Source organism: Schistocerca americana, chromosome 10 (assembly GCF_021461395.2).
Source record: "Schistocerca americana isolate TAMUIC-IGC-003095 chromosome 10, iqSchAmer2.1, whole genome shotgun sequence".
Classification (NCBI taxonomy): domain Eukaryota; kingdom Metazoa; phylum Arthropoda; class Insecta; order Orthoptera; family Acrididae; genus Schistocerca; species Schistocerca americana.
The window spans coordinates 62,871,819-62,899,414 of NC_060128.1; the positions used below are offsets into that span (position 1 = coordinate 62,871,819).

A 27,596-nucleotide genomic window follows, 5' to 3' on the forward strand; every position below is an offset into this window, starting at 1 on the left:
GTTTCAGTGTGGGTTGTAGTTGTCATATGACTGCGAGACATGGTAGATATTCCAATGCACTGATGTGGAACCGATTTATGTTGACAGCATATTTTGTATCCGAGATGTCAATTACATGTGTTTTTCAAGTGTTTCCTGCTGCCTACATTGTCTTGTTCAGCATATTTCGTTTAATATTGTATCACATTTGTGATAATCTTTACTTTTGATCTCAAAACGTGGCTTAGGTTCGTATTGTTCAACTGAAACACTCGTGTATTCACTGCACCAGGTTCCCAGAATTCAAACTCCTCTCTCTTCGGAATCACTTTGTTGGCACATCGTGAGGCAGCTGTGAAGCGTGTAGCTGCAGGTGCCTTCACTGTTTGAAAGCACACGTGAGAGAGACCGCTTCGTCTTCTGCTGCTAGCATTCATGTCACATCGCATGTGGTTTCTCACATATGTAATGGGCGGTCAAATGAAAACCAGACATATAGAAAAAAAAAAAGAAAACAGCTTATTATTTCAAAAGCCATAACTGTTAATACATGTATCCCACGGCGAGGCAAGGTGGTCAGTGCCCTCATGGAAAATGACTGCATCTGCCTATGGAATCGTGGTTCTAGCCGGGCATGCACCTCTTCGCCCGAAGCAAATCGACGATTACGAATGTCTCTCTTCAGGGCTGCAAAAATGTGGAAATTATATGGGGAGAGATCGGGACTGTACGGAGGGTGTGTAAGGAGTTCCCAGCGAAAGTTCTGCAGCATAGCGCTGTTTGACAAATGTCGATAGATGTATCGATATATAGCGGCGGCGACAGTTTTACAGCCAGCGTATCGATATCGAAATTGCAATATCGAGTGTCGATATTTTTATTTTATATTATATTTTTTTCGCAATTTTCGACAAATATTTGAAGTTGTTCCTTTGAAAGTGTGGTAGAACGTAATTTTACTTCCACTACTTTTTGAGCTCTAATCACGTCCAGTCTTTCTGTTTGACTGTGGGAAGCACGTTTAGGTGTGAAGAAATAGCACACCGCTTGTGTTAAAAAAAAAAAAAACTATTTTTGAAGCACCTAGTGTGCTATTTCTTCACATCAACATTGTTCAAATATAGCTGCTGAAAATGATGAACAAGAAATGTAGATGACAAGATTGATCTTTGCGGTGGACGGAGACGTGTTAGGGCATGTGATGACGTAATCGGCGCACGGCGCTGGCAACGATTAACTTCGCCAACTAAAACTGCTGGATGGCTGGCGTTGGCAAAAGTGAAAAAAAAACCAGGGAAGTTGACATGAAGTGTTCCAGACAAATCCGATATGTGAAGAAACCGAACGACGGAACCATCGGTCACCTTTTACTGTGCCATTTACATGCAGTTACCATTGCCAGCAAAGTGTTTATCGCCAAGCGTAAACACGCATCATTTCCCTTTCAATCCTTTCTCTAAGGGAGATAAATAGGCTGCTAGCTGTTTGGCGTACAGAATATCTAATAATAAATCAATACTTAAATATACAGCTCTAAAACCGGCAGTATATTTCCAAAGTGCAGCCGATATTTATTTTTGGCCGATACGTCGATATTTTTGTCACCTATGTATGTATAACTTTTCCGATATATCCTAGGCCCGTAATGACGTTTTTTGAAAATATCTATATGGGAAACCCGATATTTTTAAACATGTCAACAGCCCTAGTCCAAACGACAGGCATACGAGCTCCGGGAAAGACATGACAACCTCTTACTTTGACTACAAGGGCCCACTGCTGGTTGCTGATTGACTTTCTGAGACACGCCGCCACAGTTAATGCACAGCCGACGTGGACACTTCGCAAAAACTGAGATCCATCATCATATCCAAACACGCAGGATTGTTGACGGGCGGTATCATTCTGTGGCGGCATAACGCCCGACCACGTGTCGCCGAGGTTCCTTAGATTGCACTACAGAAGTTTCGCTGCGACAGCCTAACACAATCTCTAGCCAGGCCCGATCCCTCCCCACGCGATTTACATATTTTTGCAGCTCTAAGGAGAGACATTCACAGCCATCGATTTGCTTCGGACAAAGGAAGTTCATCTATAACGAAACACAATTATTGCGTTGGAATTACTATTTCATAGTGTAAATGACTTTCATATTATTTAATGAGAGTAGATGCGTTATGTTTGCAGATAAGTAGTAATTATCTTGCCAAGTGGGTCACAGTGTCTAGGTCGGGTCCTTTGTTCGTATACAACCTATTAAAGAAGTTTGTCTAGGTTTCTTTTAAAATGGCAAGTCGATAGAACATTGTCGTTTTTAACCGTTTTCTTCTATATTTGCCTGTTCTTGAGGGATATGTAGCAACAACACGTTCCGAATATACAATATATCGTGCAACGTGGCTGTGTTAGAAGAAAGAAGAACATAATCAGACAGACAGTAACGTGTACCAACTACTAAACCCACTCTTACGCTATCTTATCCAACTCTGAACCTATCTGATGCTACTCTGATACACATGGCATCAAAATTACATTATATATGACGAGCCCAGGTTCCTGAACAGGATATAGTCCAAATTGGTATTAGCATGACAGTCTTAATTGAAACTGTTTTTCAGGTTTAATTTATATATTGTATTCTGAAAATAATTATTTCAGTAAAGATTTATAGGTCTAAAGATCAATAACAGAAGGTTGCAAATTTTGACTAGTTGAAAAATAGTAGCTTCCTGTTGTTTTATAAGATCAATTCTTTATTCATCTCAAAATAAGAAAAATTAATAATGAAGGTAGAAATATCCTTTTCATGAAATCTGAAGCATAGCAGTATTTTGTTTACTGAAAATATGTTTTTAGATCATTTGAGTTGACAATTGTGATCACTAATTTTCATGCTAGAAGATCGATATTATGAAATGGATCGACATGAATAATGAAAATATATTATCAGAAAAATAGTTTTTTGACAAACAGATATGATCAGAGATACCTACAGATGAGAAATATATAAATTAAGTAAGAAAATTAATCGAAGTCTGACCAAAGTTTATAGGGAATCGAACATTTCGGTTAAAATACGAAAGTCCCGAAGAGCCAAGGTGTATTACAGTAGGCAACACCAAACATTTTTCGATGAAGGCATAGATCGTTGTCTCTCACTGTGGGATAATTTTGGATTAATTTTGAAATAATAAAGAGTTTCCATACTTTTCTTCCTTCTGTTTCAGTTTCACTGGAGTGCCTCTTATACGGTGTGGTTCAAAAATAATTGTACACACTTCGTGGAAGCAATGTGAGTAATGTGTGGATCAAAATAAGAGTAAAATGTTGAATGAAGTTTTGCCCACAGCTGCTTTTTTCCAATTTGTGCTGTGTAATGTCATTTGTGGTAGGCATTACATCATGGAAAAAACAGTCTAGATCGCGACGGTACTTTACTAATATGACCTGTTTCGACCTATAATTAGGGCGTCTCCAGACAGCACCATCAGCTGAAGCTGACAATGTGTACAACAGCCAGTTGACTGAGGTCAAGCTCAAGTTGACGATGCGTACAACAGCCAGTTGACTGAGGTCAAGCTCAAGTTGACGATGCGTACAACTGCCAGTTGACTGAGGTCAAGCTCAAGTTGACAATGTGTACAACTGCCAGTTGACTGAGGTCAAGCTCAAGTTGACGATGCGTACAACAGCCAGTTGACTGAGGTCAAGCTCAAGTTGACGATGCGTACAACAGCCAGTTGACTGAGGTCAAGCTCAAGTTGACGATGCGTACAACAGCCAGTTGACTGAGGTCAAGCTCAAGTTGACGATGCGTACAACAGCCAGTTGACTGAGGTCAAGCTCAAGTTGACGATGCGTACAACAGCCAGTTGACTGAGGTCAAGCTCAAGTTGACGATGCGTACAACAGCCAGTTGACTGAGGTCAAGCTCAAGTTGACGATGCGTACAACAGCCAGTTGACTGAGGTCAAGCTCAAGTTGATGATGCATACACCATCAACTGATGGTGCTGCCTGGAGATGGTGTAAGTATAGACCGAAACAGGTCATTTTAATAAAGTACCATCGCTACCTGGACTCTGTTTTCACTGATTTTATATCGATTACAAGATCACTGCTTCCTAAAATGTTACCAAAAATTCTGCATTACATCATGGGCCAGTACAGGCCTTTGGTGTGTCATGTATGCCTGCATGTCGACTGATGTTGCTTTGTCGATTATGCCCCTGCACACTTCAGTCGGGAGTCAAGAGAGATCTCAAAATCGCTTATTCCAGTAAGTGAACAGGTCGTGTAGGCCCAGTTTCTTGGCCTGCCAGATCTCTGGATCCTAATCCCCTGGACTTTTACTTTTTGGGCCATCTCAGGGGCTCGTGTATGGTGTTGCAATTCAGAGTGTAGCACAACTACAGCAGCGAACTGAAAATGGCTGTGCAGGTGTGGAGAATGAGATGAACACAGCCTGCGACACTCGGAGAGTGGTAAGGAGTTGAGCCCATCACTGTTCTCACCTACACATACATAATTTTGAACACGTGCAGGGGTAAACGTACAGTAACTAGGTAAGTTGAATTTCGGGTCGCTTCATGTTGCTTTCTGAGAAGAATTAATGTGTTGCACCTGTAATCCCTACCCTGTTGCATAACTCTGAAATAAAAGCAATTTCAGACAAAATTTTGTTTAATGTTTGACTCTTGTTTTAATGCATACATTAGACCAGGGATTCCCAACCTGGGAGTGATTACGACGTGAGCGGTGAAATGAAATTTTCTGAGGGGTAAAAAACTAAACGATTCGATTCTGTTTCCGCCACGAAACTAAATTATTTTCAAAATATCATTAATATCACAATTCTGTAAGACTCTGATATTGATTATATAAATTAGTTGAATCAAAGCAGTGGAGATTGCTGGTTCCTCACATAATTCATCCACTGCACACATACGTTGTGCTTTGTTCTGTACATCGCTGATGATGAAAGTGAGGCATACACGTAACAAATGCTAAATATCTGAAGAAAATGTCTTCTCCGAGGTTTAGATAATACCTTGCTGCAGTCCAGAAATAGCCTCATTACTCACTTCGAAATAGATAAATGAATTATTTGACAGTACGACACGTCAGGAATTACATAAGAGCTACTATAGTGCTGTACACCGTATTATTATTATTATTATTATTTCTTTACTTTCTCAGACGTTAAGTCTGGTTAAAAATGGGACGTGAGGCGGACCTTGATCAAGCGTCACTTCCTTTTAACTGTACGGTATATGTTATATTGCATTTAGGAACTTTCGGGTGATAGAACATGTATCAATAATTACGGATTTCTGTAATTGTATATATAAGTTTGGATGTAGCTGTATTGTATTTATGTACTGGTGGATATTGTGTGGTATGACTCCTGTAGTTGATAGTATAATTGCTATAATGTCAACTTTATTCTGATGCCACATGTCCTTGACTTCCTCAGCCAGTTGGATGTATTTTTCAATTTTTTTCTCCTGTTTTCTTTTGTATATTTGTTGTATTGGGTATGGATATTTCGATTAGTTGTGTTAATTTCTTCTTTTTATTGGTGAGTATGATGTCAGGTTTGTTATGTGGCGTTGTTTTATCTGTTATAATGGCTCTGTTCCAGTATAATTTGTATCATCATTCTCCAGTACATTTTGTGGTGTATACTTGTATGTAGGAACATGTTGTTTTAAAAGTTTATGTTGTAAGGCAAGCTGTTGATGTATTATTTTTGCGACATTGTCATGTCTTCTGGGGTATTCTGTATTTGCTAGTATTGTACATCCACTTGTGATGTGATCTACTGTTTCTATTTGTTGTTTGCAAAGTCTGCATTTATCTGTTGTGGTATTGGGATCTTTAATAATATGCTTGCTGTAATATCTGGTGTTTATTGTTTGATCCTGTATTGCAATCATGAATCCTTCCGTCTCACTGTATATATTGCCTTTTCTTAGCCATGTGTTGGATGCGTCTTGATCGATGTGTGGCTGTGTTAGATGATACGGGTGCTTGCCATGTAGTGTTTTCTTTTTCCAATTTACTTTCTTCATATCTGTTGATGTTACGTGATCTAAAGGGTTGTAACGGTGGTTATGAAATTGCAGTGGTGTAGCCGATGTATTTATATGAGTGATTGCTTTGTGTATTTTGCTAGTTTCTGCTCGTTCTAGAAAGAATTTTCTTAAATTGTCTACCTGTCCATAATGTAGGTTTTTTATGTCGATGAATCCCCTTCCTCCATCCTTTCTGCTTAATGTGAATCTTTCTGTTGCTGAATGTATGTGATGTATTCTATATTTGTGGCATTGTGAACGTGTAAGTGTATTGAGTGCTTCTAGGTCTGTGTTACTCCATTTCACTACTCCAAATGAGTAGGTCAATATAGGTATAGCATAAGTATTTATAGCTTTTGTCTTGTTTCTTGCTGTCAATTCTGTTTTCAGTATTTTTGTTAGCCTTTGTCTATATTTTTCTTTTAGTTCTTCTTTAATATTTGTATTATCTATTCCTATTTTTTGTCTGTATCCTAGATATTTATAGGCATCTGTTTTTTCCATCGCTTCTATGGAGTCACTGTGGTTATTCAATATGTAATCTTCTTGTTTAGTGTGTTTTCCCTTGACTATGCTATTTTTCTTACATTTGTCTGTTCCAAAAGCCATATTTATATCATTGCTGAATACTTCTGTTATCTTTAGTAATTGGTTGAGTTGTTGATTGGTTGCTGCCAGTAGTTTTAGATCATCCATGTATAGCAAATATGTGATTTTGTGTGGGTATGTTCCAGTAATATTATATCCATAATTTATATTATTTAGCATGTTGGATAGTGGGTTCAGAGCAAGACAGAACCAGAAAGGACTTAATGAGTCTCCTTGGTATATTCCACGCTTAATCTGTATTGGCTGTGATGTGATGTTATCTGAATTTGTTTGAATATTAAGTGTGGTTTTCCAGTTTTTCATTACTATGTTTAGAAACTGTGTCAATTTAGGATCTACTTTGTATATTTCCAATATCTGTAGTAACCATGAGTGGGGTACACTATCAAAGGCTTTTTGGTAATCAATGTATGCGTAGTGTAGCGATCTTTGTTTCGTTTTAGCTTGATATGTCACCTCTGTATCTATTATCAGTTGCTCTTTACATCCTCGTGCTCCTTTGCAACAGCCTTTTTGTTCTTCATTTATAATTTTGTTCTGTGTTGTATGTGTCATTAATTTCTGTGTAATGACTGAAGTTAATATTTTGTAGATTGTTGGTAGGCATGTTATGGGGCGATATTTAGCTGGGTTTGCTGTGTCTGCTTGATCTTTAGGTTTCAGATAGGTTATTCCGTGTGCAAGTGTATCAGGGAATGTGTATGGGTCTGCAATGTAACTGTTAAATAATTTAGTTAGATGTGAATGTGTTGAGGTGAACTTCTTTAGCCAGTAATTTGCTATTTTATCATTTCCAGGGGCTTTCCAATTGTGTGTAGAATTAATTGCTCGGGTGACTTCATGTTGCAAAATTATCACTTCAGGCATTTGTGGTATCATCTTGTATGTGTCTGTTTCTGCTTGTATCCACCGTGCATGCCTGTTATGTTGCACCGGGTTTGACCATATGTTGCTCCAGAAGTGTTCCATGTCTGTTATGTTTGGTGGATTGTCTATTTTAATGTGTGTGTTATCTATTGTTTGGTAAAATCTCTTTTGGTTTGTGTTGAATGTTTGGTTTTGTTTCCTTCTATTTTCACTTTTTTTGTATCTTCTAAGTCGTTTGGCCAATGCTTGTAATTTCTGCTTCTTTTCATCTAATTGCTCTATTGCTTCTTGTTGTGAGATTTTACCTAACCTTTTTCGTTTTTTGTCTGATATTTCATTTCTTATAAATTGTGTTAGCTGTCCGATGTCTTTTCTCAGTTTTTCTATTCTGATCTGTAGCCTGTGTTGCCATGCTGGTTTTGTGGGTTTCTTCTGTGTGTTGGTTTGTTCTGATCTCTGCCTAGTGTGTATATTTAGTGTAGTGAGTGCTCCTATATAAACCAGTAGTTGTAACTCTTCCATAGTTGTATTTTCATTTATTTTGTTGTGTATGATTGTGTTGATAGATTTTATTGTTGTTTCGACTTGTGGGTTATTTGGCGGTCTATGCAAAAATGGTCTGATGTCTGTATTTGTGTCTTTGTATTCTATATATGTCAGCTGAAATTTCTCTTCTATATCTAACACGTGTGTCTCTTCGTGTTCTATTTGTGCTTGTTCTGGTGGCTGTCTTAAGATTTCGTTTTCCTCTGATTGTTTAATTGACGCGTGTTGGTCTTTGTTTGTTTGCTCTGGGATGTTTGAGTCCATTACTGTATTATCTTCTTCTTCTGATTGCACATTATTTTGTTCCAGTATTTGTTGTACTTGTTGTTTGATGTTTTCTAATTCTGACTTGGGTATCCTGTTATTTTTTATTATTACACGGATCTGATCAGCTAGTCGTTGTTCTGTTAAAAATTTTAATTCCGGGTATCTGGTAATAAATGTTGTGTATACTTGTGATCTGTATCCAGTTGTGTTGGTTCCTAGGTTTGTTGCTTGGTAGTAACAGAACATGAGGTGTCGATTAACTTCATCTGACCATCTCATCCTCTGTCTTTGTTTTCCTTCTAGGGTGGTTGCAGGAAGCATATCCTGCAAAACACCTCTATTTGGATTTAAATCATTTTCCAGTTGGCTAGCAGTGTCGTTACCATTGTGGGCGGGCATAGGGTTCAAGCGTCGTCCCCGACCATGACGGCGCTTGTCCGAGGCTTCTTTAGTTCTGTCCTGAACCAAGTAATCACACTAAAGGGGGGTTAGCCCTATTAGTGGTTTGTTCTTTTCGTCACCTTTTACGACTGGCAGAACATACCGGAGGCCTATTCTTTTCCCGGGCCACCACGGGGATTATTACTATTATTATTATTATTATTATTATTATTATTATTATTATTATTATTATTACTATTATTATTATTATTATTACTATTACCATTTTTTGTAAACCTTCGTCTCCAGTTTTGTAAAAGCCTCGTCGCTACTGCTGTGGAGGCCGAGTTGCCACTGTTGTTGGTGCAGGCCGAGTCTGTGAGTTCATGAAACGGCTTCTAGTGCAGTACACCGCTAAGACAACTTCTCCCTGTCACTATAACACTGCTATACCCCAGGGTCAGGTGACAGGATAGGAAAACGAAGGTTCTACAACACTCCAACAAATTAGTAACAAAGTCACAGAAATGAGTTAAAAAGGTTTACTTATCTTTGTGACTTGTTGAATAATGAAGTCTGCAACACTGCTTGTAATATAACGAAAGAAAGGCAATCAATGGCTAAGTGCAAATAGTTGTATGTAAACTTCACAGTGCCCATTATAGTTATCCGGGCTGTTATGCCGTGGTCGATTGGTGAATTCTGTGTCGATTCCCAACGTTTCGTCTCCGACTGCCGGAGACATCTTCAAGGGGGTCCGTAGCTCGATGGAAGGTCCAACACAGCCACTGGCTCAGTCAGTAGCGCGCCAGTGGGTGTGTTGGACCTTCCATCGAGCTACGGACCCCCTTGAAGATGTCTCCGGCAGTCGGAGACGAAACGTTGGGAATCGACACAGAATTCATCAACCGACCACGGCATAACAGCCCGGATAATTATAATGGACATGATTTGATATTTCCGGCCGTGAAAGTCTACATTTTAGTATCAAACTTCACAGTACGTAGCAAACGCAATGTACAACAACTGTCTGTTCACTTCTAAGAGTTCACTAAACGACGATCCCTGTGTAAGTCAGCCCTGGACGACGACCTACAACTGAGTGGGCGAGAGCAGCTCTTCTGAGTAGTCTTCTTTCCGTCAGTGGCGGATTGTGCTCGGCCAGAAACTGGCCGAGGCGAAGTCGATATCGTCATCCTCGGCCACTCCCGTGGCGCCGGTCGAACTCGCAGGGTGGCGTCTCTCTCTACGGCACTGCCTCCAGCTGGCTTCTGCCCTGGCCGTGTCTTATTCGGACGACACAGCACTATTACTGTCAGTGGCTGTGGTCAGACACAAAGCACTAACAGCCTAAACTCGTCCAGTTTCTGCCAGTTCAGAAGTAAGGAGCGCAGCAATGAAGTGATCTCTGAACAGTAAGTATAGCGCACACATTTTAACTTGTTAGTTTTGAAAGGCTGTTAGAGTGTGCAGGTAAAGGTAATGGTGTAGTGCAGAGCAGTAATGCAAGGGAAGTATGTTTTGCAACAAGTGTCTGCCCTCACTGTGTATAGTTGGCTTTCTTATCTGACAAGGGGAGGCCGCCAATTGTGAAATTCAGATTAGATTCATACTGCGCATAATAAATGCTCATGGCCAGAGGTGTAATGTGACAAAGCACCAAGATGCACTTCTCAGCCGTTGTCGAGAAAATCGACAGTTAAAAGAAACCGTTGCGGTGAAATACTCTCTACGATTAATAATTTTCTGCAGCGTCATGGCGCAGCGGTAAGCGCTCGGGTTCCTAATTCGAAGGTCGCCCGATCGAATCTCGCGCCATGCAATTTTTTTTATTATTAGTTTTTTGTAATTCAAATATATATATATAAACTATTAATGAATTGCTTTTGCATGTTGGTGAAGGCGGATCGCTCTCCAATTGTACCACCTCTATTTCTCCGTTTGTTTAACAGGGTGTACCAAAGCTCTCCCGTCCGCACTGATTTCCGACGATGTTATAAGTTGCGCTAGGGACCGCATCTACCTTCTTTCGAAGTTAGCAGGCAACTACGCTGTTATGCGGCGGCTCGTTTCGGCCCATTCAACTTCTGTCCTTCAAGTGTAACGAGCGAGTAACGGAGTTTATATTTCATACCTACCACAGCAAGTTTGTGTTCGTGGGGTCTCTATTCTAATTCGAACGTTTGACTTACGCTATACGTATTCGTTTCGGAATATCGTTTCTACGTCTTCCGTTAACTATACGTGGTTAACATTATGAAGACAATTAATAACATTTGTGAAATACAACTTTGTTAGCGGAAAACATAATGATGTTCGAAGTCGCCAGTTTTTCCACGACAAACGACTTTCAACAACTTATTATATGCATAATCGTTGCAACTGATTGCCGGGAATTATATATATTATATATATATATATATATATATATATATATATATATATTTGAATTACAAAAAACAAATACTAAAAAAAACAAAAGGTACCATGGCGCGAGAATCGATCCGGCGCCCTTCGGATTACGAACCCGACCGCCTACCGCTGCACCACGACGGTGTAGAAAATTAGTAATCGTAGAGAGTATTTCACCGCAACGGTTTGTTTTAACTGTCGATTTTCTCGACAACGGCTGAGAAGTGCATCTTGGTGCTTGGCACATTATACCTCTGGCCATGAGCTTTTATTATGCGCAGTATGAATCGAATCTGAATTTCGCAATTGGCGGCCTGCCTTTGTGATAAGGAGTTGCGGCAAGCGCTTGCGATGCAGTACGAACTGCTTCATCATTCATTCTAACACACACACAAAGAGAGAGAATATCACTCATCTTTCATCATTTTAAAAATAAAAATATTCCAAGAAGTCTTCCTCTCTATAGTTTAGTTAGGTGCTAAAGTCGGTGATAATGAATAATGTGGGCAGGTGGAGGAGGGGGGGGGGGGCGTAAGGTGAGGGTACTAGCTAATATCTGACTGTACTCAGGGGTAACGGTCTAAGAAAGACTGAGCAACCATTGCACTAGACGTACGAATTGTGTACAGTTACTTTTGAATCACCCTGTATATACGAGGGTTGGAACTTTAATACTGGCAACTATTTGTTTACAGCTCATAGATACGTGTTTCAAAGTTTTACTTACCTGCAAAGTAGTCACCAGCATTGTGTACAACCCGTTGCCAGCGATGTGGAAGTCGTAGGATACTCTTAGCAGTGCCAGTTGACAGTCTGAGCGGCGCAGTCTATTGCCTGACGAATTTGTAGCAGTTCTGAAGCGAATGCCGTGAAGTGTTTCCTTCAGTTTAGAAATCGAGTTGAACTTACGAGGGCTTAAGTCAGGGGAGTGCAGTAGGTGGTATAGCACTTGGCAGCCCCATCAGTCAAACAAATCAGTAACAGCTTGCACTGTACGTGCTTGAGCATTGTCCTGCAAAATGGTGCTCAGGTCCTGCAGAAAATGTCACCACTTCTGTCTCTATGCTGTTCATTTTTGGAACGCAACCTACGACCAACTTAGAGACAGAAGTGATGACACTTTCTGCAGGACCTGACCACCATTTTGCAGGAGAATGCTCAAGCATGTACAGTGCAAGCTGTTACTGGTTTGTTTGACTGATGGGGCTGCTAAGTGCTATACCACCTACTGCACTTCCCTCACTTAAGCCCTCGTGAGTTCAACTCGATTTCTAAACTAAAGGAAACACTTCACGGCATCCGCTTCAGAACTGCTACAAATTCGTTGGGCAATAGACCGCGCCGCTCGAACCGTCACCACAACTGGCACTGCTAAGAGTATCCTACGACTTCCACGTCGCTGACAACGGGTTATGCACAATGCTGGTGACTACTCTGAAGGTAAGTAAAACTCTGAAATAGGTATCTATTTTGTACGGACTGTAAGTAAATAGTTGTCACTATTAAAGTGGCTGACGCTACAGATCACTTTATTAATAATTATAATACAACGTTACATCACCAGTTAGAGTTACATTTTCAGCAAGTACACCAAGTCCTTTCATCCATACATGTATTTTTTCATCATTACTAACTTTACGACATGAGTGGGTATACAATGTAAAAGGCATATTGATATATACACAACTAGGTCTAGATTGGGTCTTAGCATCTATTCCACAATGCCAGGTCTTGTAAGCGATGACATCTCGGTCGGCGAATGATTCCAATCCAGGTAGAGAGGCATTCTCACATCGGACGATGGCTAGAGTGCACCAACCACTTCCAGTATTCCCTGTGCCAGCATCAAGACTAAAATTCACTCGACATCCTCGGAAAAATATAGGTCCATTCAATATAACACTTTGTGCAGATCCATTTGTGCCAAGTTTATTTTCGAGGCTTAATATGTGTTTGTAGTCAGGCATACGGTCCAGTTCCGTGTCACAGAGTTCAGAGTCCGTGCCACAACAGGGTGAGTTAGCGAGTTTACACAGCCTCCACATGTCCGTGAACTCGTGTGCGGTAAAACAAATGTGTAAATGTTCACGGCACGGCAAAGCCTGCCACTCAAAGCTCTAGGTTTCAGCAGGGTGTTAGGATACATTCTGACAGTGTTGGTCCGACTACCGACATCAGTATGACGGAGGACGACTTGTCGTGCCTGTGCACACGACACACGGTGGGTGGCCCGGTTCACGGGTCGCTTCCTGCTGTGTCAGGTGAGCGCAGCGAAGGGTCGGCTGCTCGCAGACACGCCCCACCACCCTTCTGATACCCGACTGCCTGTGCCTGCAGGGCTGGACGGATAACTCGACGCTGAGGACGGCAGAGAACCAGCGCTACCGCCGCTACAACGGCCACAACAACCAGCTCAACAGCAGCATCAGCTTCACCAGCAGGAACAACAGCAACAACTGTCTCACCTACAATGGCCACAAGGAAGAGGTCTGTATCCAGACACATTCAGGTTACTCGTAATTTTTACCTGGCATGAAACTTGCATCTAGCATCGTGTGGTTTATCCAAAAGGGCCAAAACCGTAACATTCCCATTTTTTTTTCCATAACTCATTGCGCGAGCCTGAGAACCCCAAGAATAAAATTTGACGCAGTTTAAATAAGTCTTGCTCAGCCGGTTGGCCGTGCGGTCTAACACACGGCTTTCCGAGCGGGAAGGAGCGTCTAGTCCCCGGCACGAATCCGCCCGGCGGATTTGTGTCAAGGTCCGGTGAACTGGCCAATCTGTGGATGGTTTCTAGACGGTTTTCCATCTGCCTCGGCGAATGCTGGCTAGTTCCCCTTATTCCGCCTCAGTACACTATGTTGGCGATTGCTGTGCAAACAAGTTCTCCACGTACGTGTACACGACCATTACTGTACCACGCAAACATAGCGGTTACACTCATCTGGTGTGAGACGTTCCTGTGGTGGGGGGTGGGGGGGGGGGGAGGGGGGGGTCCAACGGGCGCCGAACCGCGCGATAACCCTGGGTTCGGTGTGGGGCGGCGGAGGGGTGAAGTGAACTGCGGTAGTCGTCATGGGGTTGCAGACCATTGCGGCTGCAGCGGGGACGGAGCCTCTCCGTCCTTTCTAGGTCCCTGGTTAACATACAATACAATACAAATAAGTCTTACTGTATCTCAAAGGGTTGACACACTGAGGCGACAAAAGACATGGGGCAGGCACAGATGGCGGTGGTATCGCGCACACAACGAATAAAAGGGCAGTGCATGGCGAAGCTGTCAGTTGCGCTCAGGTGATCCCTGTGAAAACGTTTCCGACGTGATTATTTTATTTATTTATTTATTTATTTAACCAGATCAGATTAGGGCCATCAGGCCCTCTTTTACATCGGACCAGTGTTCCACACATGCAGCATTTCACACATCAGAGTTACATCATGAAAATAGTTTAAATAGGAAAATTATATTACTCTAGTGACAATATGATTAAAGAGTAATGACTAAGACCTAATAAAGTAAGTGCTGGCAATATTTTTACTTCAGGTGCTATACATACAAATTATGATAAAAGCAATAATAGTAACAGTAAAAAAATCAGATAATAATGATAAACATGAGAAAAATTGGCAATAGTAATGAAGATTTGTGCAGATGTACATTAATATCTTGGTGTGTAAAGTAGATGTTTACTAGTATAGAGAGTTTTGGGGAAGGGAGATTTAAGGAGGGGGAAAGAGGGAAGTAATGACGTGAAGTGCATTCATGTACAGAGGAAGGCATTACTGTTGCTTAAGTAGATACATCATTAACTGTTTTTTGAAGCCGGACACGTCTTTAAGTTCTCTAACATAACGAGGGAGGTTATTCCAGAGTCGGGTTCCCGCTACTGTAAAGGACTTGGAGAAGGTGACTGAGCGATGCAGTGGAACAGAGAGGACTTTATTATGATGGGAACGTGTGTTTCTGTCATGTTGTTCCGACATAAGCGTTAAGGACGAAGAGAGATACGAGGGACAGTCTACATTTATAAGGTAGTAGATGAGACAGAGCGTATGGAAATCTCTGCGTTTGTCTACACGCAGCCAGGACAATTTTGCATATGCTGGTGAAATGTGATCAAAAAGTCGAACTTCACAGATACATCGGACGCAGGCATTCGTGACCAGTTCCAGACGTCGCCAATTTTCCTGAGAGAGGCCTTGTAGGATAATATCGCTGTAGTCAATGATTGGGAGTATAAGCGTTTGTACTAATTTCTTTTTCAGATCGAAAGCGAAGAGTTTTTTTATATTTTTGTAGGACATGAAGGGATGCTGATGCTTTTTTGCACACTGCAGTTTCGTGCTCTGTCCAATTTAGATTTTCATCTATTATTACTCCCAAATGGCTGCACGGCCGCAATTAACACACTTTGAACGCAGAATGGTAGTTGGAGGCAGATACTTTGGACATTCCACTTCGGAAATCGATGGGAATTCAGTATTTCGAGGTCCACAGTGTCTAAGGTCTGCCGACAGTACCAAATCTCATGCGTTACCTCACATGGCGGACAACGCAGCGGCGGACGGTCTTCACGTAACGACCGAGAGCAGCGTCGTTTTCGTAGAGTTGTCAGTGCTTTCAGACAAGCAATACTGCGTGAAAAACTACAGAAATCGATGTGGGACGCACAAAGAACGTATCCGTCAGGGCAGTGCGGAGAAATTTGGCGTCAACGGGCTGTGGCAGCAGAAGAGCGACGTGAGTGCGTTTGCTAACAGCACGTTATCGCCTGCTGCGCCTCATCTGGGCTCATGATCATACCAGTTGGACCCTTCACTGCAAAACCGTGGCCTGATCAGATAAGTTCAGATTTTAGTTGGTAAAAGCTGATGGCGGGTCCGAGTGTTTCGCATACCCCACGATCCGGCCGGAGTGGCCGAGCGGTTCTAGGCGCTACAGTCTGGAACCGCGAGACCGCTACCGTCGCAGGTTCGAATCCGGCCTCGGGCATGGATGTGTGTGTTGTCCTTAGGTTAGTTAGGTTTAAGTAGTTCTAAGTTGTAGGGGACTGATGACCTCAGAAGTTAAGTCCCATAGTGCTCAGAGCCATTTGAACCATATGAACCATACCCCACGAAACGATCTACCACAGAACTGCAAATCTGTATTTGCAATTCGAGTGTTAGCAGATAAAGGCGACATAAAAATGAAGAAGCTTGCATACTTTGCCTGCTTTCATTCCATAATGTCATATGGTATAATATTTTGGGGTAACTCTTCAAGTCAAACAAACGTTTTCAGATCCAAAAGCGTGTAATACGTATTATTTGTGGAGTAAATTCACGGACGTCCTGTAGAAACCTCTTCAAAGAACTGGGTATACGTAACCTCTCAGTATATTTACTCCTTAATTAAATTTGTCCTAAATATCTCTTTCTCCAACAAACAGCTCAGTTCATACATACACCACTGGCCACTAAAATTGCTACACCACGAAGATGACGCGCAACAGACGCGAAATTTAACCGTCAGGAAGAAGAAGATTAGCTTCTCAGAGCATTCACACAAGGTTGGCGCCGGTGGCGACACCTACAACGTGCTGACATGAGGAAAGTTTCCAACCGATTTCTCATACACAAACAGCAGTTGACCGGCGTTGCCTGGTGAAACGTTGCTGTGATGCCTCGTGTAAGGAGGAGAAATGCGTACCATCACGTTTCCGACTTTGATAAAGGTCAGCTTGTAGCCTGTCGCGATTGCGGTTTATCATGTCGCGACATTGCTGCTCGCGTTGGTCGAGATCCAATGACTGTTAGCAGAATATGGAATCGGTGGGTTCAGGAGGGTAATACGGAACGCCGTGCTGGATCCCACCGGCCTCGTATCACTAGCAGTCGAGATAACAGGCATCATATCCGCATGGCTGTAACGGATCGTGCAGCCACGTCTGGATCCCTGAGTCAACAGATGGAGACGTTTGTAAGACAACCACCATCTGCACGAACAGTTCGACGACGTTTGCAGCTGCACAGACTATCATCTCGGAGACCGTGGCTGCGGTTACCCTTGACGTTGTATCACAGACAGGAGCGCCTGCGACGGTGTACTCAACGACGAAGCTGGGTGCACGAATGGGAAACCGTCATTTTTTCGGACGAATCCAGTGTTTGGCGACATCGCGGTGAACGCACATTGGAAGCGTGTATTCGTCATCGCCATACTGGCGTATCCGCCGGCATGATGGTGTGGGGTGGCATTGGTTACACGTCTCAGTCACCTCTTGTTCGCATTGACGGCACTTTGAACAGTGGACCTAACATTTCAGATGTGTTACGACCCGTGGCTTTACCCGACGTTCGGTCCCTGCGAAACCCTACATTTCAGCAGGATAATGCACAACCGCATGTTGCAGGTCCTGTACGGGGCTTTCTGGATACAGAAAATGTTCGACTGCTGCCCTGGCCATCACATTCTCCAGATCTCTCACTAACTGAAAACGTCTGGCCAATGGTGGCCGAGCAACTGGCTCGTCACAATACGCCAGTCACTACTCCTGATGAACTGTGGTATCGCGTTGAAGTTGCATGGACAGCTGTACCTGTACACGCCATCCCAGCTCTGTTTGACTCAATGCCCAGGCGTATCAAGACCGTTATTACGGCCAGAGGTGGTTGTTCTGGGTATTGATTTCTGAGGATCTATGCAGCCAAATTGCGTGAAAATGTAATCACATGTCAGTTCTAGTATAATATATTTGTCCAATGAATACCCGTTTATCATCTGCATTTCTTCTTGGTTTAGCAATTTTAATGGGCAGTAGTGTACAATACCAGGAACAAAAATGATCTGCACAAGCACTTAAAAGCACTTACTTTAGTTCAAAAAGGGGTCCACTGCTCAGGAACACTCGTCTTTAATAATTTGCCGGCAAAGATAAAAACTTTAGTTACAAATAAAGATCAGTTTAAAAGGAGCCTGAAAGACTTACTAGTGGCCAACTCCTTGTACTCCATTGACGAATTTTTAATAGAAACAAATGATGTATTGTATATACTCACACTATTAATATTGTTATTTCAGCTTAAAAAATGATGTATTGTATATACACATACTATTAGTATTGTTGTTTCACCTTTAAAAAATTGACATGTTACATATCCACGATGATCTCCTCAGCACGGATCCATGGGACGAAAAACTAATCTGATCTCATCTGAATATGACCTAAGTTGTCAATGAGGCATTTTGGACAGTTCGAGTGAATGAACACTCAACATGAATCCCATCGAACATATATGGGACATAATCGAGAGCTCAGTTTGTGCCCAAAATACTGTACCAGCAACGCTTGCGCAATTATGGACGGCTATAGAGGCAACATGGCTCACTATTTCTTCAGGTCACTTCCTACGACTTGTTGAGTCCCAGCCATGTTGAGTTGTAGCACTACACTGGACAAAAGGAGATCCGACATGATGTTAGCAGATGGGGTATCCCATGACCTTTGTCAGCTCCGTGTGTATCTCAAAGTATTGATTAGTCAGGCAGTCAATAGTTGTTTGGAAGGTACATTACTGTAACATGGAAAAGGTAAGGATTTATCATTAGCATCTGCAAAGTACAACTTTCTATGAGGACCACTCCAAAAGAAATGCACACTATTTTTTTTAAAATCCATTTTTTTATTCCGTATGTTTGTAAGTTTTACAGTGTGAAGACACATCCTTTAGGAACAATATCTTCATTTCTCCACATAATTTTCATCCCTCTTAACTGCTTTACGCCATCTTGGAACCAGCGCCTGTATACCCGCACGGTAAAATTCTGGACCAACCTTTTGGAGCCACTGTTTGGCAGCGTGCACAAGGGAGTCATCATCTTCAAACCTTGTTCCACGAAGAGAGTCTTTCAGTTTCCCAAAGAGATGGTAGTCACACGGAGCCAGGTCAGGACTGTAAGGCGGGTGTTTTAGTGTTGTCCATCCGAGTTTTGTGATCGCTTCCATGGTTTTTTTGACTGACATGTGTCCGTTCATTGTCGTGCAACAGCAAAACATTCTGCTTTTGCCGATGTGGTCAAACACGACAGTCGAGCTCGGATTTTATTCAGTGTCGTCACATATGCATCAGAATTTACGGTGGTTCCACTTGGCACGATGTCCACAAGCAAGAGTCCTTCAGAATCGAAAAACACCGTAGCCATAAGTTTTCCAGCAGAAAGTGTGGTTTTGAATTTTTCTTTCTTGGGTGAATTTGCATGATGCCACTCCATTCATTGCCTCTTCGTCTTTGGTGAAAAATGATGGAGCCATATTTCATCACCTGTCACAATTCTTGCAAGAAATTCATCTCCACCATTCTCGTACTGTTCCAAAAGTTCGCTGCATGCCGTTTTTCCTGTTTCTTTGTGAGCCACTTTCGACATCCTGGGAATCCACCTGGTACAAACCTTTTTTTAACGCCAACACTTTCAGTATTCTGCAAACACTTCCCTCCCCTATCCCAACGTAGCGTGACAATTCGTTCACAGTGATGCGTCTGTCAGCAGTCACCAACTCGTTAACTCTCTGCACACTGTCTGGAGTGTGTGCAGTACGAGGCCTGTCGCTGCGAGGACAATCCTCAATATTGCCGTGCCCGCTTTCATCACGTAACCTGCTTGCCCACCGACTAACTGTACTGCAACCGACAGCAGCATCTCCGTACACCTTTTTCAACCTCTTATGTATGTTTCCCACTGTCTCGTTTTCACACCACTGGAATTCTATGACAGTACGTTGCTTGTGACGAACATCAAGTGTAGCAGCCATCTTGAATCATGCTGTGACGGCGCCACTCATGGGAACAGGTTGAACTAAGTTTGAAAACAAGCGGGAAGGATGTATCTACACACTGTAAAACTTTCGCACATGCAGAATGAAAACTGTATTTTTACAAAAATGGTGTGCATTTCTTGGGGAGTGACCCTCGTATACTATTAATATAAATATGGCTACTACCTTTTTCATTTAACGATATGAAATGACACTTTCATGTGATTAAATCCACTGTTTTCAGTGAGCTGGGAAATGAAGCCAGAAGATATTTGCTAAAAATATTAATATTCACGTACCAGTAATGTTAGGTTACTACTGAACATTAAAAATCCGTTGCATGCCTGGGCATCGGTTTCCTAAACCATGTATGATGCAATTCTCAAGAATTCATCTTTGTACATTAGCAGATATCCGAGTAGTACTAAGCATAAATCATTTCCAGATATGAAAAATATTGATGGTAGATGAATATATAGCGTATAAGTTATGAATTCCAAGGTCCTTGATTAAAACATCCCTGGTACCATTCTCTTTTATTTAGTTGTAAATTCGATATTTATTATCAGACATTAACTGACCAATATTGTATCATGATTTCGCCTTTTTTTCAGTTTTTCGTCGTTCCTAAGTTGCTTCTATATTCTATGTATATATTCTATATCTAATGCGTCTAACGCAACTAAATGGAAGGCTGTTTGTTTTGTGCCATATCCGTATTGCTTCTTTTTATTTGTTAACATCTTCAGTGGTCTGTAATACATTTTAGTTTTACGTATACGATAAGTCATATACATTGATTGCAAATATGTTAATATATTACAGTATTATCGTATTGTCTTATTTTTAGGTAAGATACCACTTTTTGGAGCAAAAGTTTCCTTAGATTAAATTACTTTTTGACTGTACTTACAATTTTATGAGTCAGTCTGTGTCATCCTTGAGGCATGACAGCATAAACAAAACACAAACTCAAACCACACTGTGACGGTTGCCAACAAAATTCGTTCAGTAGAAGAGATGTGTTTCACAGTAGTGAAGATGAACAAGAGCTCATACTACACATTTTTGTCTTGTTTTGACACTTGCTATCTCCTCTGAAAATTTGTCAGTAGAGTTCTTGCCCACCCTGTATATCAAGTTTTACACTGGATGACCGCCACTTTAAGAACATAAACCTCTAGGCAACATTTTGGAACTACAAACTAAGTTGGAGATAATGGGTCGTACAAATAAAACTCAGAATCTGCTTTATTTTCGGAATTTCGCATCAGTGAAGCGAGTCGGAGAAGATTCTTCATCCGAGAATGTTCTCAGGTTGACTATAAGGGTGGGGAAGTTGCTCAATGCGAAGAACGTTCTCCGATTTCGTATGGGCAAAACTAGAAGCGTTTCTCGAAAACGGAGAACATTCTCCGTTTTTTAACTGAGCTCTGTAACACTGAGTAAGTTCTGTTGACGTTAAGTTTTACTAAGTTTCTTTTAGTAAAAATGATTTATAGAAAAAAGATATACATAGCCCGAAGAAACACTGAAGAGAAAAACTATAGAATTTTATACACGTTTAAAAATAAAAGCAGTATGGATGGTGGATTTCCTTCCTGACAATTATGAAAAAAGGGGGTGGGGCATCTTTCACACGAAGCGAAAATGAATACATTTTTGTGCTGTGTAACAGACCCAGGTTTTCAGACTGGAGTAGCAGAAGACTGAAGTACACAACTGTGTCACTGACACTTTCAGCTGTTCTTCATCACAGCATAAATATTACATTTTTTTATGTTCGAAACAAGTAGGCGGATCAGAAGAAAATTAGTTAGCGCTTTACTGAAAACCTGGCGACGTGTTTCTCGTAACGAACCGACCGGGCGACCTTGTAAGTACTTGACGCGCGAAGAGACTATTACGCGCCATATTTGGCGAAAGTTATTTAGAGTTAGAAAATTCTGATAATTCCCGTTATGAGGAGATACAAATTTGATGCATTTCATGTATTCTTAAGATTCCGTTCGCGTAATGTACTCACCTAACTATAATAACAAAAATATTCCCGCATGTCGAAAATTCGGTAGAATCGTCAGAAAATGCATTTTCGAAATGTGTTCGTAATCGCCGTAATAATTTTTGCTACACATGAAACTAAAATCGAAACGTAGGGCAACTCTCCCAGAATACATTGATGCCAGTTCTATACTGCTACGCAGAATGGTTTGCCTGTTTGAGCACCGAGCGAGGTGGCGCAGTGGTAAGCACACTGGACTCGCATTCGGGAGGACGACGGTTCAATCCCGTCTCCGACCATCCTGATTTAGGTTTTCCGTGATTTCCCTAAATCGTTTCAGGCAAATGCCGGGATGGTTCCTTTGAAAGGGCACGGCCGATTTCCTTCCACATCCTTCCCTAACCCGAACTTGCGCTCCGTCTCTAATGACCTCGTTGTCGACGGGACGTTAAACACTAACCACCACCACCACCACCACCACCACCTGTCTGAGCAAGTCGAATGAAAGGTAAGATTACGCTTTCTGTTCTGTGCTGGATTCGGCGGACGACACAAACCAAGAACCTCCTCAAGAAGGCGGGGAGATAGTGGGGAAGAAGTCCCTCATCAGAGAAAACCCTTCAAATCTTTTATTCATATGAAACTGAGAACTTTCTCTGAGAACGTTCTTTTGGTGTGAAAATGTTCTCTTTTTTATTCATACGACCTGATGTCAGTTCAGAAACAAGTTCTTAGTTACGTAAATTGAAGCTTGAAGGGAGGGGGGGAGGGGGAGAAAGGAAACGAAAGGGAAGGAAGTATTGATGTTAGCTGCATTGAGATTTTATGCAGAACCAGCGGCGATGAGTCAAAATGTATGTCAGACTGACATTCGAACCCAGGATCTCCTGCTGACAGGGCAGCCGCCCTCATTCCCACAGAGCGCCACCTGCCTGCAGACCCGCCAACGTCATCCGTGCTCAGGTTCCTGCAGGTGGTCCAGTGTAGCTGCTCATCCACACTGAAGGTGTGGCGAATCAGTTATATGAATGTGTGGTGTCCGAAAGAACACATGCTGTGCATTTGTACGAGCTCTTACTTACACTACTGCCCATTAAAATTGCTACACCACGAATATTACGTGCTACAGACGCGAAATTTAACCGACAGGAAGAAGATGCTGTGATATGCAAATGATTAACTTTTCAGAGCATTCACACAAGGTTCCCGCCGGCTGTGACACCTACAACGTGCTGATATGAGGAAAGTTTCCAACCGATTTCTCATACACAAACAGTAGTTGGCGGCGTTGCCTGGTGAAACGACGTTGTGATGCCTCGTGTAAGGAGGAGAAATGCGCACCATCACGTTTCCGACTTTGATAAAGGGCGGATTGTAGCCTATCGCGATTGCGGTTTATCGTATCGCAACATTGCTGCTCGCGTTGGTCGAGATCCAATTACTGTTAGCAGAATATTGAATCGGTGGGTTCAGGAGGGTAATACAGAACGCCATGCTGGATCCCAACGGCCTCGTATCAGTAGCAGTCTAGATGACAGGCATATTATCCACACGGCTATAACGGATCGTGCAGCCTCGTCTCGATCCCTAAGTCAACAGATGGGGACGTCTGCAAGACTACAACCATCTGCATGAACAGCTAGACGACGTTTGCAGCAGCATGGACTATCAGCTCGGAGACCATGGTTGCGGTTACCCTGGACGCTGCATCACAGACAGGATCGCCTGCAATGGTGCACTCGACGACGAACCTGGGTGTATGAATGGCAAAACGTCATTTTTTCGGATGAATCCAGGTTCTGTTTACAGCATCACGATGGTCGCATCCGTGTTTGGCGACATCGCTGTGAACGCACATTGGAAGCCTGTATTCGTCATCGCCATACTGGCGTGTCACCCCGCTTGATGGTATGGGGTGCCATCGGTTACACGTCTCGGTCACCTCTTGTTTGCATTGACTGCACTCTGAACAGTGGACGCTACATTTCAGATGTGCAACGACCCGACTCGATCCCTGCAAAACCCTACATTTCAGCAGGATAATGCATGGCCGCATGTTGCACGTCTTGTATGGGCCTTTCTGGATACAGAAAATGTTCGACTGCTGCCCTGGCCATCACAATTTCCAGATCTCTCACCAACTGAAAACGTCTGGTCAATGGTGGCCGAGCAACTGGCTCGTCACAATACGCCAATCACTACTCTTGATGAACTGTGGTATCGTGTTGAAGCTGCATGGGCAGCTGTACCTGTACACGCCTTCCAAGCTCTGTTTCGCTCAATGTCCAGGCGTATCAAGGCCGTTAGTACGGGCAGAGGTGGTTGTTCTGTATACTGCTTTCTACATCTACATACAAACTCTGCAGTCCACCATACGATGCGTGGCGGAGGGTATCTCGTAGCACAACTAGCATCTTCTCTCCCTGTTCCACTCCCAAACAGAACGGGGGAAAAATGACTGCCTATATGCCTGTGTACAAGCCCTAATTTCTCTTATCTTATCTTTGGGGTCTTTCCACGAAATGTAAGTTTGCGGCAGTAAAATTGTACTGCAGTCGGCCTCAAATGCTGGCTCTCTAAATTTCCTCAGTAGCGATTCACGAAAAGAACGCCTCCTTTCCTCTAGAGACTCTCACCTGAGTTCCTGAAGCATTTCTGTAACACTCTCATGATGATCAAACGTACCAGTAACAAATCTAGCAGCCCGCCTCTGAATTGCTTCTATGTCCTCCCTTAATCCGACCTGATAGCGATCCCAAATGCACCCAAATTCCGTGAAAATGTAACCACATGTCAGTTGTAGTATAATATATTTGTCCAATAAATACCCATTTATCATCTGCATTTCTTCTTGGTGCAGCAATTTTAATGGCCAGTAGTGTGTTAACCAAGGATCAAACTTGGGCAACAAAAAGAAGCACTATTCTACTAGGTACAGCCATTCCCTGCACCTCATCAGTGCCCAGGTAAATGCCCTGTGTTGCGTGTGCCCACAGGACTCTGGCGGCGTGGAGTTGGTACCCCTGCTGACGAGGCGACGGCCGCCGCAGGCGCCCAGGCACCCGCTGGCCTCCACTGACGTCACCCGCGTCCGCTCCGAGCCCCCCAGGTGTGTAGCTCCCCCCACGTAGTGTAGGCGAGCCCCGGCTGGCCTCTGTTGCCCGGACACTCTGACGCCGTGCCTTGTTTGTTTACTTTGCAGCGCGAGCCCGCGGTCCTGGCTCAAGTCGGGCAGTGACTACATCCAGGAGCTGTCCCGCCAGGTGACCACCAAGCAGCAGGAGCAGCAGGTACAGTTCAGTAGTGCCAACTTAACACACCACACGGGCAATAGCTGCGAGTAAATCTCACGCCTCACTCACTACGGTCACACACAGCCTCATTCAAATTGTGTTCTGTGAATGAATGGAACGTTTTCAAATTTGATGGACTGGGTTGTTGCATCAACAGTCTGTACTTTCAATTCCTCAGGTTTCGCATTTACAAGGGCCATTCAATAAGTAATGAATCAGATTTTTTTTTCTGAATGCAGGTTGGTTTTATTGAGGATTACAATACACCATACCATTCCCCATTCTTTTGGCTACAAAACCCTATCTTTCAACGTAATCTGAGTCCAGTGTGACGGCCTTACGCCATCTTACTGGGAGGGGCTGCATGCTCGCACGGTACCAGTCTACTGCTCGACATCCGAGCCAGTGTCTCGACACATCTGCAAGCTCCCCGTCAACCGCGTACTGTTTCCTGTACAGTTCATCCCTCGTTGGGCCAGATAGATGAAAACCGGAAGGTGTGAGGTGCAGCCTGTAGGGTGGATGAGGAAGAGCAGTCCAGTGAAGTTTTGTGTTCCCCTGGTGTGCACAGACTTTAGTGATTCCTTGCGTTGTCATTGAAAAGGAGGAGATCGTTTCAATTTTCGTGGCGAAGAACATACGTAAGTTGCGTCTTCAATTTTATGAGGGTAGCACAAAACATTTCAGAGATGATCATTGCATCGTTAGGAAGGACATCAGACAGGATAACCCTTTCAGAGTCGCCATGCTTTCACCAGCTCAGGGTGCGGCTTTGAACTCATCTACTACTTTAAGTGTCTCGTTTCCTAATTCCTTCAACATCACCTGATTTAATTTGACTACATTCCATCATCCTCGTTTTGCTTTTGTTGATTTTTATCTCATATCCTCCTTTCGAGACACTGTCCATTCCTTTCAACTGCTCTTCCAAGTCCTTCGCTGTCTCTGATAGAATTACAATGTCATCTGCCAACCTCAAAGTTTTTCATTTCTTCTCCATAGATTTTAATTCATCCTCGAAATTTTTCTTTTGTTTCCTTTAAAGTTTGCTCAGTGTATAGACTGAATAACATCGGGGAGAGGTTACAACACTGCTTCACTCTCTTCCCAACCACTCCTTCTCTTTCATGCCCATCGACTCTTATAACTGCCATCTGCTTTCTGTACAAATTGTAAATAGCCTTTCACTCCCTGTGTTTTACCCCTGCCACCTTCAGAATTTGAAAGAGAGTATTCCAGTCAACATTGTCAAAAGTTTTCTCTACAAATACTAGAAATGGAGGTTTGCCTTTCCTTAATCTATCTTCTAAGGTAAGTCGTAGGGTCAGTATTACCTCACATGTTCCAACATTTCTACGGAATCGAAACTGATCTTCCCCGACGTCGGCTTCTACCAGTTTCTCCATTCGTATGTAAATAATTCCCGCTGCTATTTTGCAGCGGTGACTTATTAAACTGATACTTCGGTAATTTTCACACCTGTCAACACCTGCTTTGTCAACACCTGCTTTCTTTGGGACTGGAATTATTCTATTCTTCTTGAAGTCTCATGGTACTTCGCCTGTCTCATACATCTTGCTTACCAGATGGTAGAGTTTTGTCTGGGGTGGCTCTTCCAAGGCTGTCAGTAGTTCTAAAGGAATGTTGTCTACTCCCAGGGCCTTGTTTCGACTTAGCTCTTTCAGTGCTCTATCAAATTCTTCACGCAGTATCATATCTCCCATCTTCACCTACGTCCTCTTCCATTTCCATAATATTGCCTTCAATTACATCGTCCTTGCATGTTGTTGTTGTTGTAGTCTTCAGTCCTGAGACTGGTTTGATGCAGCTCTCCATGCTACTCTATCCTGTGCAAGCTTCTTCACCTCCCAGTACCTACTGCAGCCTACATCCTTCTGAATCTGCTTAGTGTATTTATCTCTTGGTCTCCCTCTACGATTTTTACCCTCCACGCTGCCCTCCAGTACCAAATTTGTGATCCCTTGATGCCTCATAACATGTCCTACCAACCTGATCCCTTCTTCTAGTCAAGTTGTGCCACAAACTCCTCTTCTCCCCAATTCTATTCAATACCTTCTCATTAGTTATGTGGTCTACCCATCTAATCTTCAGCATTCTTCTGTAGCACCACATTTCGAAAGTTTCTATTCTCTTCTTGTCTGAACTATTTATCGTGCACGTTCCATACACGGCTACACTCCATACAAATACTTTCAGAAAGGACTTCCGGACATTTAAATCTATACTCGATGTTAACAAATTTCTCTTCTTCAGAAACACTTTCCTTGCCATTGCCATTCTACATTTTATATCCTCTGTACTTCGACCATCATCAGTTATTTTGCCCCCCAAATAGGAAAACTCCT

The 27,596-nt window shown here is 42.6% G+C and overlaps 1 protein-coding gene across 1 annotated transcript in view; it reads left to right on the plus strand.

The window, feature by feature from the left end:
- LOC124552671 (membrane-associated guanylate kinase, WW and PDZ domain-containing protein 1) overlaps window positions 1-27,596 on the plus strand; it is a 231,036-nt gene that overhangs the window by 183,303 nt on the left and 20,137 nt on the right. The window contains exons 5-7 of the mRNA XM_047126995.1: window positions 13,475-13,624; window positions 24,934-25,046; window positions 25,140-25,227. Coding sequence (XP_046982951.1) covers window positions 13,475-13,624; window positions 24,934-25,046; window positions 25,140-25,227 — 351 coding nt within the window. The remainder of the gene's footprint in view (window positions 1-13,474; window positions 13,625-24,933; window positions 25,047-25,139; window positions 25,228-27,596) is intronic.